Source organism: Macrobrachium nipponense, chromosome 21, assembly GCF_015104395.2.
Source record: "Macrobrachium nipponense isolate FS-2020 chromosome 21, ASM1510439v2, whole genome shotgun sequence".
NCBI lineage: Eukaryota > Metazoa > Arthropoda > Malacostraca > Decapoda > Palaemonidae > Macrobrachium > Macrobrachium nipponense.
The window spans coordinates 47,158,226-47,173,225 of record NC_087212.1 but is presented as its reverse complement, the minus strand read 5'-3'; the positions used below and the strand labels follow the sequence as shown (position 1 = coordinate 47,173,225).

Here is a 15,000-nt window from a genome sequence, read left to right as displayed (position 1 = left end):
GACGCTAATACCATACCAACCACACCGCTGAGGCGCTCCCTTCATACCCTCAATATTCCCTTCTCTTCTCTTCCAAATTTTTTGCTGAGGTCTTCCTTCATTTAATGTTCCAATTGTATCATTAGCTGATGGATACAATTACCCTTAAATATCCTCATGCTGGAACCACTACCATTATATCATTATATAAAATAGCATGCACGTCCTTCATCTTAATTTACACTAGATCATGATCTCAACTGGACTTTCACCAGTCTTTACAGCCTCTCATCAGTATTACCATCTACACTCCATTCTCCATTCATAGACTTATTTCTTTTATCCTTACCTGGCCTCTCCGGTTTCTATATCCAGAAAAATATACAAAAGCTGATGAGATTCACTTGTATACCAGCCATTCCTTTATAACTGGTGTCGGTAAATTTCCTTCAACACCACACATCTTTATGCTTCCTACTCTATCCGTTCTATCATGAACTTTCATCTTGGGCCATGTCTATCTAGTACAAATGGTTTCCTTTTCCCAAACAGTTGTTTTATAACAATCACGCAAACTACTCATCATCGAAAAGGCCATTGCTTTTGTCCTTACAATTCTTACGATCAAATTGGCAATTATTCCTTCACCCATTAATTTGGAACCTTTCCTTTACAAAAACCTAATTCTTACACACTGATCTAAAATAATTCAATCACAATATCACTTCAACGCAACATATAAAATAAGTCATGAATTCCTGTCGCTTACTGTTGCATAACCTTTTAACTACAATTCTTGTATCCTCAAATGTCACTTTCATAAGCACTCTTGCATCACTGAAATCTGCTTCTTTTCTCTCCTCTATGTTCCACTACTCTTCTGAATACTTACTACACCGATACAGGAATAAATTGTCTTAGAACATTATCTGTCTATTTGCATCTATCAATCACATTCCAATTGCTCTTTAATGTTTTCTGAACATTTAATGTGAATTCTTGTACAAACCAAAGTGCTTTCTTAGAGTTCCTTAAAATTCCATGAAATTCCATTTCTTTCTCTCTCCCTTCGACCACATTGCCTATTTTCCCTCGTCAAGTTCTACCTCTCTTTTGCACAGCAACAGTAATGTCAAAACCCCGCCCCTTTTTTTTTTTTTTTTTTGCCACTAAACATCCTATTTCGCCATTGCATCATGCGATCATTTCACTCGTGTTTTCTATGATCCCGCATCTATAAGTACTCAGTACGGATCTCGCTTTTCCGAACTCTGCAAGGTCCCTTTCTGCTCCTGTGCATGTTATTTAACACAACAAACGAATATTTTTCACAAAAGAGAGAGCGAGTGAGAAAAACAGTAAAACTCCTGAAAGCGAAATTTTATTGCTATCCTTCTTAACTGAATTGATGACAACTTGAAACTAATAGCGTCACACACAGATCGTCCTACTCTTGGCAAACATCTTGTCCTCGTGCCTGCGCTTAGAGTGAAGAACGAAGAAAGGCAGCATCATACAAATATATCCTTCGCTCACAACTCAACGGGCGAGGAAGGCGACGAATCTACAACCCTGAATTCAAAGAGAGCTTCCGAATCTCTATTAAGCCCTGAATGGAGGACAGAATCCCCAAGACATCAGCGACGGCGGTGGCCTTTCAGAAACTTCATTCCGTAGAGGGAATAGCGAGGCATTTGAGCTTCGTTTAAATTCCCACCGGCTTCGTTAATGCGCTATTGTTGCAAGAAAGCCATCCGAGAAACTGAGGTAGACTACGAAAGCTTAATTTAACGCAAGAAACATTAAACAGGGGGAGAAGTTTATTTAATGGAGTAGACTGCTAAGCTTCATGTTCACAATTTTAAGGAAATGAGAGATGTTTCGTGCAACGACAAGAAATACAGAAACCCTTGGATAATTACTATACAATGTGAAATATACATCATCTGGTTCACACAGATGATGGAAACCGACAGACAGCGTAAGATTATTCTGAGAAGTATTTCAGTTAGAATGCGATCTAAGTCTAATGAAGAAAAGACATTTATCACACACTAATATATATGTATGCATATATATATGTATGTATGTATATTACATTAATTATTATATTATATACATATATATATATATATATAATATATATATATATATATAATATATAATATATGCATGTATGAGGCTCATTTTTAGTCAAAAGTTTTCCGTCGTCAGTAAATTCAGATAATCAACCAAAATAATTCTCATAATGTATAAATACAAACCATACAATCCACGAGAAACTAATTGTCTTGCAAAGAATCATTAATGTTTATGAACACTGGAAATCAAATAGCTAAAACGTAGGCAATACATATTCAAGTGCCATATGACGAATAAAGAAACACACATGGAACTAACCAAAACGAACAGTGAAATAACGTCAAAGGTACTAAAAGCTTGATCAGGATAAATTCAGGTCTACATATACATACAATTTCGAAAATAAATACAAATACATCCCAAACCCTTGTGGATACAGTGCTTTAATGCCAATACGCACAGTTGCAAATGCTATTGCGCTGTCCAATAATGCATAAAGCGAGTGGAAATTGAAACATATTATCGCACCACTTGAAGTTTTTCCTCGCTGTTAGATATGAAGAAGTATTAATAGCCAAATACACTTCATTTCGATAGTGCATAACACGTGCCAGGAGTAAATAGTAATAATAATAATAATAAGTAATAATAATAATAATAATAATAATAATAATAATAATAATAATAATAATAATAATAATAATAATGTTGTCGTTGAAAAGGATAACTAGTTGCTTAGCTTAACTGATTTTATAGTCATTTTTGTTAGTTGAAACTTTGGCCAAATAATAATAATAATAATAATAATAATAATAATAATAATAATAATAATAATAATAATAAAAATAATAATGTTGAAAACATTAACTAGCTACTTAACTGATTTGATAGTTATCCTTGTTAGTTGAAACTTTGGCTACAATAGGGAATAATAGAGAGGTTCTGAAACAGTAAGGAACACAGACTGAGATGGAATGTGAAACATGGTATCCGGTAGGCGTATTCAGGGTTGCTTTTTAGGAAGCAGAAGTTCGCTCAGGGGCGTCCCGAGGGACGCCAATGGTTCCACTGTTTTTGCAGCACCCTTCTGAAAAGGGGAAAAAACAAGACCCTTAATACCACTTACCCGAAATTCTGCGGGGCAATTTCTCCACGTTTCACTTGCCATCTTTTTTCATACCCAGTGAGGAATAAAGACACGACTGAAGTGATCTCTGTTATTCCCTTTTTGAATCAAATTATGAACTATTAATGACCACAATTTCTTAAGAAATAAGAACGAAGAATCATTGGATGAACTGAAAAAACGTACTCTAAAATTACTTTTTGCTACCTTTCTTGAAATCTCCAGTTGAAACCCATTATGGACAGACTATAAACCCAAAAAGGATCTACAGGAAAATCAGTCTGCAGAGAGACAAGTTATGAGAAAAAGTGATCAGTAAATAAATGAGGGGATATAAAATAAAACCGATACACCTGATATTCAGTAGACATAAGCAGAGGGCAGGAATGAATTTGCTCCTTGCCTAAATATTTAGAGATCAGAAGATTCCACAACAACACAAGGAAAGCCATTCTGCAGTATAGTTGAAGCCAATTTAAAACTAGCAAACTGAGAAGTATTAAAGCTGATGCTAGAAAACAACAAACTGTTTGCAGCAGCAGCAGCCTTCCTAGTGTTGTGAGTAAAAACTAGGTCATATAAAGAAGAATGCAAAGGATGATCGTTGCTGTGGTATATTTTATGTCACAGGCATAATGAACTCACTACGTCTATGCCGTAGGTCAACATTATAATTTGGTAAAATAAACTAGATTGATCTCATAACTTTACACAAGAGTTTGAGATGAGAGTCAGCACCCGAGGAGTACACTGGAGAACAGTACTTCAAACAAGGAGCAAGACAAAGGTTAAAACACTTAGATAATATAGCTTAATCCTCAAATATTCTTAAACATTTACGAAAGATACCAAGTTTTCGAGAAACTGAGGAAACAATATTACGTAAAAAGCTCCTCGGAAGCCAATTTCTTGTAAAAAATTAAACCTAAAATTCACTGTAATCTAAAACTGTACCCATTAAAAAGTAAATAAATGATGTAAAAGCAAGTGTTCTGGACCGACTATTTATTATACTTTGAGTTTCAGAGGGTTAAACTTCAAGCTCCAAAGCCTACTTCACTCATTAACACGTGGCTGATCTCTGTTCAAGGATTCTGCAACCAGAGAACTTAGGTGCGGAGAAGGAAGAGTAGCATCATTGGGGAATATAATAAGTTTTTTCTCCAGACCTTGATACTTGTCACGAGCATAAATTATAATAATTACAATAATAATTAAGAAACAGAACGCACTTGTAAACCTACTGAATACAGTGTTCGTAAAGTATCACACAGAAACATGCAATTCAATTTCTTGTGTTGGTCTCATCGTGTGAAAGGTTACAAAGGGTCCCATACGTTTCATGAACTGAGCACCGGATGCGAACGATGCCAGCACGATAGCCTCACAATTTTACTTAATACCGAAGAATTCAATATAAGCAACGTGTGAGAACCGTACTCGTACTGTGTCCCAAGAAACTAGATCGACCTGCACCTTAAGGCGAAAGACCGACCCGTGTCATTATCAATATCAGGATACAACCCTCAGGCGCTGTTCTCTTCTTCCTTTGCTGTGACATCCGTTTCTTCCTTTCAGCATAGACCAAGGATATGTTTTCTAAGCAAATGTCACTTACATAAAAACATACAAATAATAAAATTCAATCGAAGACTGACACCACTGAGTTCTTATTAAATGGATAAAAGCAAAGAAACTGTACATAGATGCAAAATGTTTCTGAGAAACCGTCACCTGAATGACCGTATCATCGGGAAAGAGAACCTGCAGGCTATATCTCTCTGATGGCACCACCCGTCAGTTCCAAAGAAAAAAGCAAAATCAAAACAAAAAAATAAGAGAGAACGGAAAGAGTTATTGACATTACCTGTTTTGTGAGAGGAGCAGAAGCAGCAGCAGTGGCAGACAGAGAAAGTGGCAGGAGCAGAGGGGAGGAAGGCCTCTCCATCTACCTCGAACGGCCATTATCCAAGTGATCACCTGAGAGGTAAAGATATCAATTAGAGGTTTCTGGTTTAAGTCGGCGTTTCTGTTCTCATGCATTTACCATTTGAATAGAAATTATGCATGGATTATAAGCCACGAATATTCCATCAATACCTAAACAATAACCGATACAAAATAATGCATATGAAATAGCTAGTGTTATTATCCCAATAAGTGGATATATAAATATTCAGCATTAAAATTTAAGAGAATAAAAACGCATTTGTTTAAGAACTGTTAAATAGTAAAGGAAGTACACCAATAAAATCCGTATGGAATGAATTCACATTTCCCACTTGTAGGGACAGTAATTCAAACGAATAGAGCAGATTAAAAATGACCACTTCCCCTTCTCGCCAATATTAATAGCTAACAGGAATGGGAAACCCAACCCCGCTCTCTGGGGAAAAACAGAAAAATAAGTGGACGGAAATCCACTTTCACCTTTGAATTTAAGGTCCCAAATGTCATTAGAGAGAGAGAGAGAGAGAGAGAGAGAGAGAGAGAGAGAGAGAGAGAGAGAGAGAGAGAGAAAGGATAGGAATTTGGGGCGCTCATATAAACGTCATTCTTTAAAGAGGCTTATGACACCTGTGGCATTTAATGAAATTGGTCTTTTCTACCTTTTCTTAAAGTTGACAATTGTACTGAAAGACGAGTGCAATGTTTTAATTGTATTTCCTACTAAGAATGAATTGTGCGTTTCATTGTTAAAATGTATTTATGTATATATGCATATATATATCTATAATACACACACACACACACACACACACACACACACATATATATATATATATATATATATATATATATATATATATATATATATATATATATAATACTAATTGTCGATGAATAAATTTGGGTAAAATCATGTTGATAAAATTAGTTTCCTCTGCTAAATATTTCCTTTTGTTCGAAGACTTCCCATTTTTATAACGCCCATGACAGTGATTAAGCTATGTTAGAAATGGCATGAAAACCATAAATACGGCTATTGAAATGAAAAGAGTAACTCTGCAACCCTTCAAAAAACGTCACAAAAATGACATGCAACCATAAAGGGAATTCTGACCGATGAAGCGCAATTTTCCTTTTAAATGCAGATACACCGATTCAAGGGCGATTGTTCCAGTACTATGAATATTGATGTGAAGGCGGTAATCATATTGATTTCCTATATCAGTTCCATCGCTGTAACTCTTTCAGACATGTACGAGGGGATCGGAATGTGAATTAAATGCAAATGCTAACGCAACGCCTGATGACAGGGGTATTACAAGTAACGAGTTATACGATACGGTCATGATGAGTACAGCTGTATTTACTTGGGGTCCAACAGTCAGATAAAACTAGACATGAATAAGCACGAAACCTGATGTTTCTAATCTTAAAATGTGTATGGTAAATTTCACGAAAAAACATGCAGTTTCTGATTAGGGCATTCGTTAAATTCAGTCGGTAAACCATATCATGAATTGTGAAGGTCCGAGATATTTGGCTGCTTCAATGAATTTTTAATTTTTCATTATAACAGCAGAAAACATTCACAACAGTGGTCTCCCCCAAAAAGAAATTTGAGGTTAAATGGCACAGCGATTTCAAATTGTTTTAATATGACAAAATATGTGTGTGGGTGTGTATTTGTGTGTGGTTATTCATTTCTCTGGGGGAAGAGATTGAGAGAATGGAAAATATATAAATGGTCTCGAGGTCAATACAAAAGGAGGTAACGATTAACTTATGAAAACTCAAAAAGAGGATTAAGTATCCTCGGAAACAACAAAGGTCTGGAGGACCCGACGTGAGGGGGGGGTTGAGAACAAACTTGTTCGTTTTACTCGCAGTCGTATATTATACCTCATCTTTCTATCTTCCTTAATAATTGCAAATCGAATGATGAAAGTGTTTTACTACGAGTTATGATGATATTTTGCACTCGTGGTATTGATCTTTTCTTATAAGTAATCTCATAGTCCAAATACCTGAAGAGATTTACAATGATAATATCGGAGAGTAGGCCCAAACAAGGATTATCATTGCACCTAAGGGCAAGGAATAACAAGGAATAAACACGGTCTCTTTCAACCAAGTAGACTATTTGGCAGAGTGGGAGGATACACCTAAAACGACAAGAAGGATTAGAATGACTCGTTTAGGCTTTAACCTCGCCTTTCGCCTTTCCAGCCATGACATCTGTTACTGTTGATTTCTCTTCTTTCAGCCTCCAAATACCTGCGACACTCAGCAGCCGACTACTATCAAGCTGCAGATGCGTACCGCTTTATTAAAGAAAAAAATCAACAAATCCTGTTTCTTTCGGCTTCCGGATCAGCGATCGAATGATGGTGAGAGACAGACTGATGTAGAAAGAATGAAAAAGTTCAAATCGTGTATGTATATATCCCCAAGTATGAAAATCGCAATACTAAAACGTATTTCATGCTACAATTGTAATCAATGGCAGTTAATAGGTTTTCCATGGAAAACTAATTATTGCTGCAAAATTGCCAATATGTGATTGTAGCTTTTTGAAAACAGCTATTTTGCATACAAGTTTAATTGAATATATACCTAAACTTATACATAGGTTTATGGTACGCACACACTCAAATTAAACAGGAAGATGCTTCCGTTATCAGTTCTGCTTCATTGGAAATTTTTCACTGGAATTTCGAGCTCTATTATGAAGCCTTTTCATATTATTTAGATTCAAAGCAGTCACTTTATCAGAATAGTATAGGGGAGATTAAGGGACCACAAAACCTCAATATATTAAATTTATACTAATTTCTTTACCAATATATTACGCAATGGATTCACATTGGGAATTAATCAACACAGTACATTAATATTGCATCTGTTTGTATTTGTTCCCGAGTTCTAGAACAAATCTCTTTTACCATAGAATAATATACAACTATTTTACTATCATTTCATTTCTCCATCTACGTTTCCAGGTAATAATACCATCTATTCTCTGGTAATACAGTTGGAAGAACTATGATATTCTTTCTGTCATCCCAGTTTTATTTTCACTCTAACAAAGGTTTCAGTGACCTTCCCAGCTTTATCGTATCGTGTGTACCTGTTCTCATGTTTCTTTTCCTGTGTGGGTGTGTGTCTGTCACCTTGTACATTTGAGAGCAGATATATAAATTCATACGAACCGAATCAGAGTTAAAATTCAAAACAATATAAAAACAATACTTCTTTAAAATGCTCCCGAGATAAACCTACGCACAAGTCCTCAGAAGAGCAGAAACAAGCACGAGAGAGCATTTTGACTCTTTTTATTCGCAACAATAAAATAACGATTTTGTGAAGTCATAAAAACACAGAAGCAGAAAATTGGCCTCGCAATAATGACTCTCTTGACTCTTTAAACGAGAAAAGACAGAAAACTTGAAAAGAGGTAAAATCAAAAGTGAAAAAAAAAACGACTAAAGAAAAGACAATACGAACTGGTGCATTTTTTTTTATTCTGTTGGGCTTTAGAAAACTATTAAAAGAAAGTCTTAACAAATCTTACTGTTCTCTACCATCTATGTATCTTTAATAATTATCTTTTATCTTCATTGTAACCCTTGACGAGAAACAGCAGAACGTAATACTAATATTTTTCCTTTGTAATTATATAGCATTTTTTACTTTGGAATAAAAGGCGTACATCTCTTCTTTATTTTAGTTGCTTGTTTGTATGAGAAAGAGAAACCTTCATTTCTGTCACTTTTACTCGCAATAACACAGTTATTTTCACTACAGGTATAAAATCCAAAATGAACATTTACCAAACATTAAAAAGCTTCTCTCACTTCTTAAATGAAGTTGTACGTCAACTTTAACATGGCATTAGAGCCCACCCGAAGGAAAAACTTAATTTCTTTAATACAATAAATGACAGCAACCAAAACCATCGAGTTTGAATATGGAAAAGTACTTTAATCCTATCCCAATTTTAGTGAAAGAGTAACGTCTTTGGCACAAGAGATGAAGCAAAGGGGCCTCAAAACGAGTGCACGAGACTTTGGCCAGACAGATGCGAAACCCCAAGTTTAATCTACCATAATTTCAAGTACTGCCTCAGAATAACTAACGTGTACGAATGGTGTTTGACCCTTTTTTTACCGATTATTAATTGTATAAAACGCCAATATCCAATGTGTATGCATGTATGCATGTATATATATATATATATATATATATATATATATATATATATATATATATATATATATAATGTATGATACTATCATACTATAATGGGCGTAATGTCTGTCTGTCCGTCTGTCTGTCTGTCATTCAATCACGGCCAAACGGCTGGTCAGATGAGCATGAAACTTGGCAGGGTTATGGTGGGGACCCCTAAGATGGTTTGTAATGGGGTTTCATCCAACCTAACCCCCACCTTTGTAGGGGGTGGGGGTAAGAAGGGATTCCCTGAAACGGAGCTGTTTCTGGCCGTGAAACGAGGCTGGTTATTCCTGTAAACTTAGTTACTTTACGATTTTTCATACATAATTTCTGTGCAACTTCCCCGGAGAAAGTCGCGAATATATCAGCTTGGACACAATAGAAGATGAAAATTATCATCAATATCCGCAACATTTTTTTAATAACTTAAATACAGCGCACAAAATAACGTTGAAGAAGTACTACCCGGTAATGTTGCTTCGGAATTTCGATCCTGCCAATGGACATAATAAAAAGGAAACTGACAAGTTCCTACTTTCTACTCTTTTTTGGAAGACTGGATCATAAGAGCGTCTTAGCAGTAACATAATGAAAAGAAAGATACTTTCTCATTCGTATCACCGTGCAAAGTAATTGACAAAGAAACGAACCAATCAAGATCCCTGTTCCGTTAAATGAAAGTCACTGACAAGAGAGAGAGAGAGAGAGAGAGAGAGAGAGAGAGAGAGAGAGAGAGAGAGAGAGAGAGAGCCATTTAACAACATTAATACAATACAATTTTATAATTTTATCTTGCTATCGAAAAATGAAAGGAAGAAAGATAGAGGAGATAATTTGTGATTTGAGAACTAAGTAATCCGATAATCCCATCACCGTCTTTGTTACTTGACTTACATAGAGAGAGAGAGAGAGAGAGAGAGAATCATTAAAAGAGGGTAAACAATAATGAATACGAACTTCTTTAGGTTCATTGATCGTCCCTTCACTTACTTTAAGAGAGAGAGAGAGAGAGAGAGAGAGAGAGAGAGAGAGAGAGAGAGAGAGAATATCATAAAAGAGGGGAAACAACAATGAATAAGAATTTCTCTGCGTTCAGTGATCGTCCCTTGAATTACATTATGAGAGAGAGAGAGAGAGATAGATAGAGAGAAATAGACTATTCGTGTAATCGCCCTTATTTTAATATTGCTGAACAAATAGCACATATAAATTTTTCACTTCTGTACCTGTATTTTATCACCCATCGTAGATGAGTAAGTTTGCTAGTATATATATATATATATATATATATATATATATATATATATATATATGTGTGTGTGTGTGTGTGTGTGTGTGTGTGTGTGTGTAGGTGTGCGGTATACACACAAACACACATTATATATATATATATATATATATATATATATATATATATATATATATGTATGTGTATCTGTGTGTGTGTGTGTGTGCGTGTAGGTGTGCATGTATACACATACACACATTATATATAACATATTTTTACATATTCTGCATACTATATATAATATATATATATATTATATATATATATATATATAATATATATATACATGGGCTGTGTAATGTTTCCTTGGGCAATAAAAGAGCTTGAAAGTGTTTGCAAGAAGAGAACGTTAAGAATAAATACGAGGGCGAGTGAGGTCATTAGGGTAAACTGGAAACCTGAAAGATGGAACAATTACTGTTAAATTCGGTGATGGAAGAAAAGACACGGATGATTTGTATAAGCATCAGGAATTATATATATCGGACAAGAGAAGAAGCAAGTGAAACAGGTGAAGTAAAGCGTGTGAGCAAAAGATTGGGAAGAGATTTAACGGCCCTTGGACACTGATGTGGGAACATATGATGGGTTGTTGAGCCAACCCGTCTTTATGGAGGTGAAGTGTGTTTATTGAATGCAATATATTCATTAAAAATGGTTGAATCTGTTGAGGTAACATTTTTAATGACATATGGAGCATGGGAACTGATAAAAAACACATAAAAGAACAAGTACAACGATTACCGTAGGTGAAGGATATCACAGTGCTTTGTGGTGATATAGTTATGTGGAGAATGGGTAGTGATAGGTTAATGAATAGAAAACATCATTCAGAAATCTCTGGAAAGGAAGAAGGAAGACCTAGAAAGATCTGAATAGATGGGGTTGACTAAGTTTTGAAAAGGAAGGACCTTAGTATTCAGGAAGAGTAAAAATTCATGCAAGATAAAGGTAAACAGTCCAGTGTAGTTTAAATGTTCAATGCCTATATATATATACATACATACACACACACACACATACACACACACACACACACACACACACATATATATATATATATATATATATATATATATATATATATATATATATATAGCGCTCATGATTAATTGTTTATTTACTTGCATTTTGTTGGGTTCTTAACAATAAGGCCTGTTGCTGATTTTCCCTTCCTCTGTGTCTGGCAGCCAAGTGTGCCAAAGTCTCTCTCTCTCTCTCTCCTCTCTCTCTCTCTCTCTCTCTCTCTCTGTGTGTGTGTGTGTGTGTGTGTTGTACGTGCCAGAACTTTTTCGCTTTGATCCTTAGTAATTACCCCCTTTTTCCAAAAGGCATTCTTCCTTCAGAGATTCCACGCAGATCCCACATTTCTTGTTTCGTATGCTTGTAACTCCATGCTAGATCCTCAAAGAATTCTTCCATCTCAAATGCCACCCATTTGCAAGCACACCTAGTCAGTCGGTCATTAAATGGATCACGCCTGCTCTGCCTCTGCCTGGAAACAAACTATCACCTTATCAACTTTTCCTGCAAATATCAGATGGGACAATTCTACTGCATTCTACCGGCTCTACCCGCTGGGAGCCTACAGCCAAAGGACTCGATAGATCAGGAAAATTCAACTGAGCAAGTGAACATTGCCTTGAATATTACAACCTGGCCTTCTGAGTCAGCTGAGGGAGCATGGATAAACGATGAAAGACAGACCGATTTGAGAACTAATTATTGGCGGATGACTCCGACGGAAAACGGGAAACCACCACGACATCCAAAAAGTATTAATGATAAATCTGATTTGAAAAGTCCTGGAGAATCAGCAGAGTCCGAAAGATAAGGATGACGATATAGGGTGAACAGGTAAAGTGTGAGGTCTACTGAGAACAATGGAGAAAGTTTATTTATGAAAAGGATATGAAGAGGAGTTCAGCAAACAAATTATACATAAGTCCTCGTATCTTCTTTGCTTACATCTAATTGAAATTACGGGATTAATTTCCTGTTGCTGTGACAACAACTTTCCAATAGGTCTGCGATAGAGAATCAGCTCATATTTGTTTGATGTGGTTCGAGTCTGGTCTGACACATAGCAGTCAACCCAGACCCAAGAGGTAACTGTAACTGTATAATGCAAAGCAGCTCTAGCCATTACAAGGTTGCATTAAATTTGAATGCCACAAGAACTTCAACATTACTGAGTCCAAGTAATATTCCATAACTATATCAATGTAATATTTTAGTGTGCAGTAACAGTTATGTTTGAATCGGTGTGTAGTAAGGATGGAGAATAAGGAGTAAAATGAATGAGTTGATTAACTGAGAAGCTACATACAATCATCTTCCAAATTCATATATTCTTGTGAGAGAATCAGTATCAAGAATATTAACTCATGTTCTGCAGAAACTATTAAAGGTTAAAGACGAAGTCATAATTGAGGGACATAAGAGTGAAAGATCTCATATCTGACAGTTGGAACTAATCACATAAGGGACAGAGCCAACGAGTAAATCTAATTTGAAAGAGCAACGTAGGAACAGAGACCCTCAGCATTTTCAGACCCTTATAAAAACACGATCAACAAAACCTACTGTTTATAGGCATATAATTATGTTCATATGTTGACCCTAATTCTTTTGTGTGTGCGTTCTCTTTCTCCTAGCCTGTCCACGTCAACCTATATTTCCTACAATTTCTTTCCACTGGGATTTACTTGAATTATGGCAGTACACACACACACAAATATATATATATATATATATATATATATATATATATATATATATATATATATATAAAGATATATGCCACGAAGGAAAAATAAACGAAGGAGGTCTGCAAGATCTTTCGGCGTTAAAAGTCCTTTATCTGCTCAGTAAAGGACTTTTAACGTCGAAAGATCTTGCAGACCTCCTTCGTTTATTTTTCCTTCGTGGCATATATCTTTATTTATGGATTTATCACGTTCCTAACTTTCGTGATTCAGTTATACATCATATATATATATATATGTATACATATATATAATATATTATTGTATATATATAAAATATATAGATATATATGTATACCATAATATAAATAATAGCATAATAAGTATATAATAAAATATTATATATATATAATATATAAATTAATAATATATAAATAATATATTTCTTTAAGACAAATATATAATATAATAATTAAATTATATAAAATCTATCTATATATATATATATATATATATATATATATCTATATATATATATATATATTAAACTATAAAAAACGCGTATAACATTCTTACCCAGACAGCGATTAAATTTTCCCGAAAGTAAAACCTCCTTCACCATCTCTGATCTACAAAAAAAAAAAAAAAAAAAAAAAAAATCACGTTTCCCACGCTCTACCACATGAAAAGAATTTTTTCCTGGATAAAAGACAAGCAGACCTGGGGCGACATACTTTTCATCTTGTCTTCAGTGACAAGGAAACCGCTCCAACAAAATTCTTCCGCTTTCGTGTTGCCGTGATCTTTACCAGGGCCGAAAATATTTCTAAAACATCCCGAAATCTCAGTGGACAATGTAAAGCTGTGTTATTTGGTCCATGACATAACAAAAAAAAACTTCAGAGAACTTAAGACAATCCGGATTCTTTATTTGAAAATGAAATGAATGCTCTAGTGCAAAGTATGTTCGAATTGCTGAAGTAGAAACTGATATTACACACAAAACGAGCCGATGTTTTGCATGCCACCAAAAGGAAAGATAAACTCCGCACGAGGGGAATCACGTAGCTTTAGATAACAGGCAAGGAAACATCATCGGCATTTTGGGCTCGAGGCAAAAGATGGGGTCTCGAATAATTTCCGCTCTTATGATAAGAGAATTACAAAATTATTTTGCTTAAAGGATGAGCGTCTGCGATGCTTTGAAACTGAAACATTCCTAAAGGAGGAGATGACGTTGCTAAGGCAAAGTGATCTGGCAGTTATCAGAAAATTAATAGAATGGAACATAGAATTTTGGCTGAAAGCCAAGCGCTGGGGCCTATGAGGTCATTCAGTGCTGAAAAGGTAATTTAACATGTGAAATAGGAAGAAAACCTCGCAGTTCCACTATGAAACCATTGTTAGGAGAGCGTGGAAAGTAAGATGGCAGAAAGAGAATATGAACAGAGGAGTATAAAAGGAATAAAAGGGCTGCTGCTAGGGGCCGAAGGGACGCTACAGTAATACCTCCAGTTCACCGCTTGAGGTACACTGACGGCACTGCCACCCGTACGATGATCAGATAATGAGGGGAAAATGTTCATAATGTTCTTTCAAATATAGATAAATACCAAACATTACCCCAGGGCCAA

The 15,000-nt window shown here is 35.3% G+C and overlaps 1 protein-coding gene across 5 annotated transcripts in view; it reads right to left on the bottom strand.

Annotated features, from left to right (window-relative positions):
• LOC135198012 (glycine receptor subunit alpha-4-like) overlaps positions 1 to 15,000 on the bottom strand; it is a 758,459-nt gene that overhangs the window by 462,093 nt on the left and 281,366 nt on the right. For all 5 annotated transcript variants that reach the window (XM_064225359.1, XM_064225361.1, XM_064225362.1 and 2 more), the window contains one exon: positions 5,055 to 5,167. In XM_064225359.1, the coding sequence (XP_064081429.1) occupies positions 5,055 to 5,152 (98 nt within the window). In that variant the 5' untranslated portion in view covers positions 5,153 to 5,167. The remainder of the gene's footprint in view (positions 1 to 5,054; positions 5,168 to 15,000) is intronic.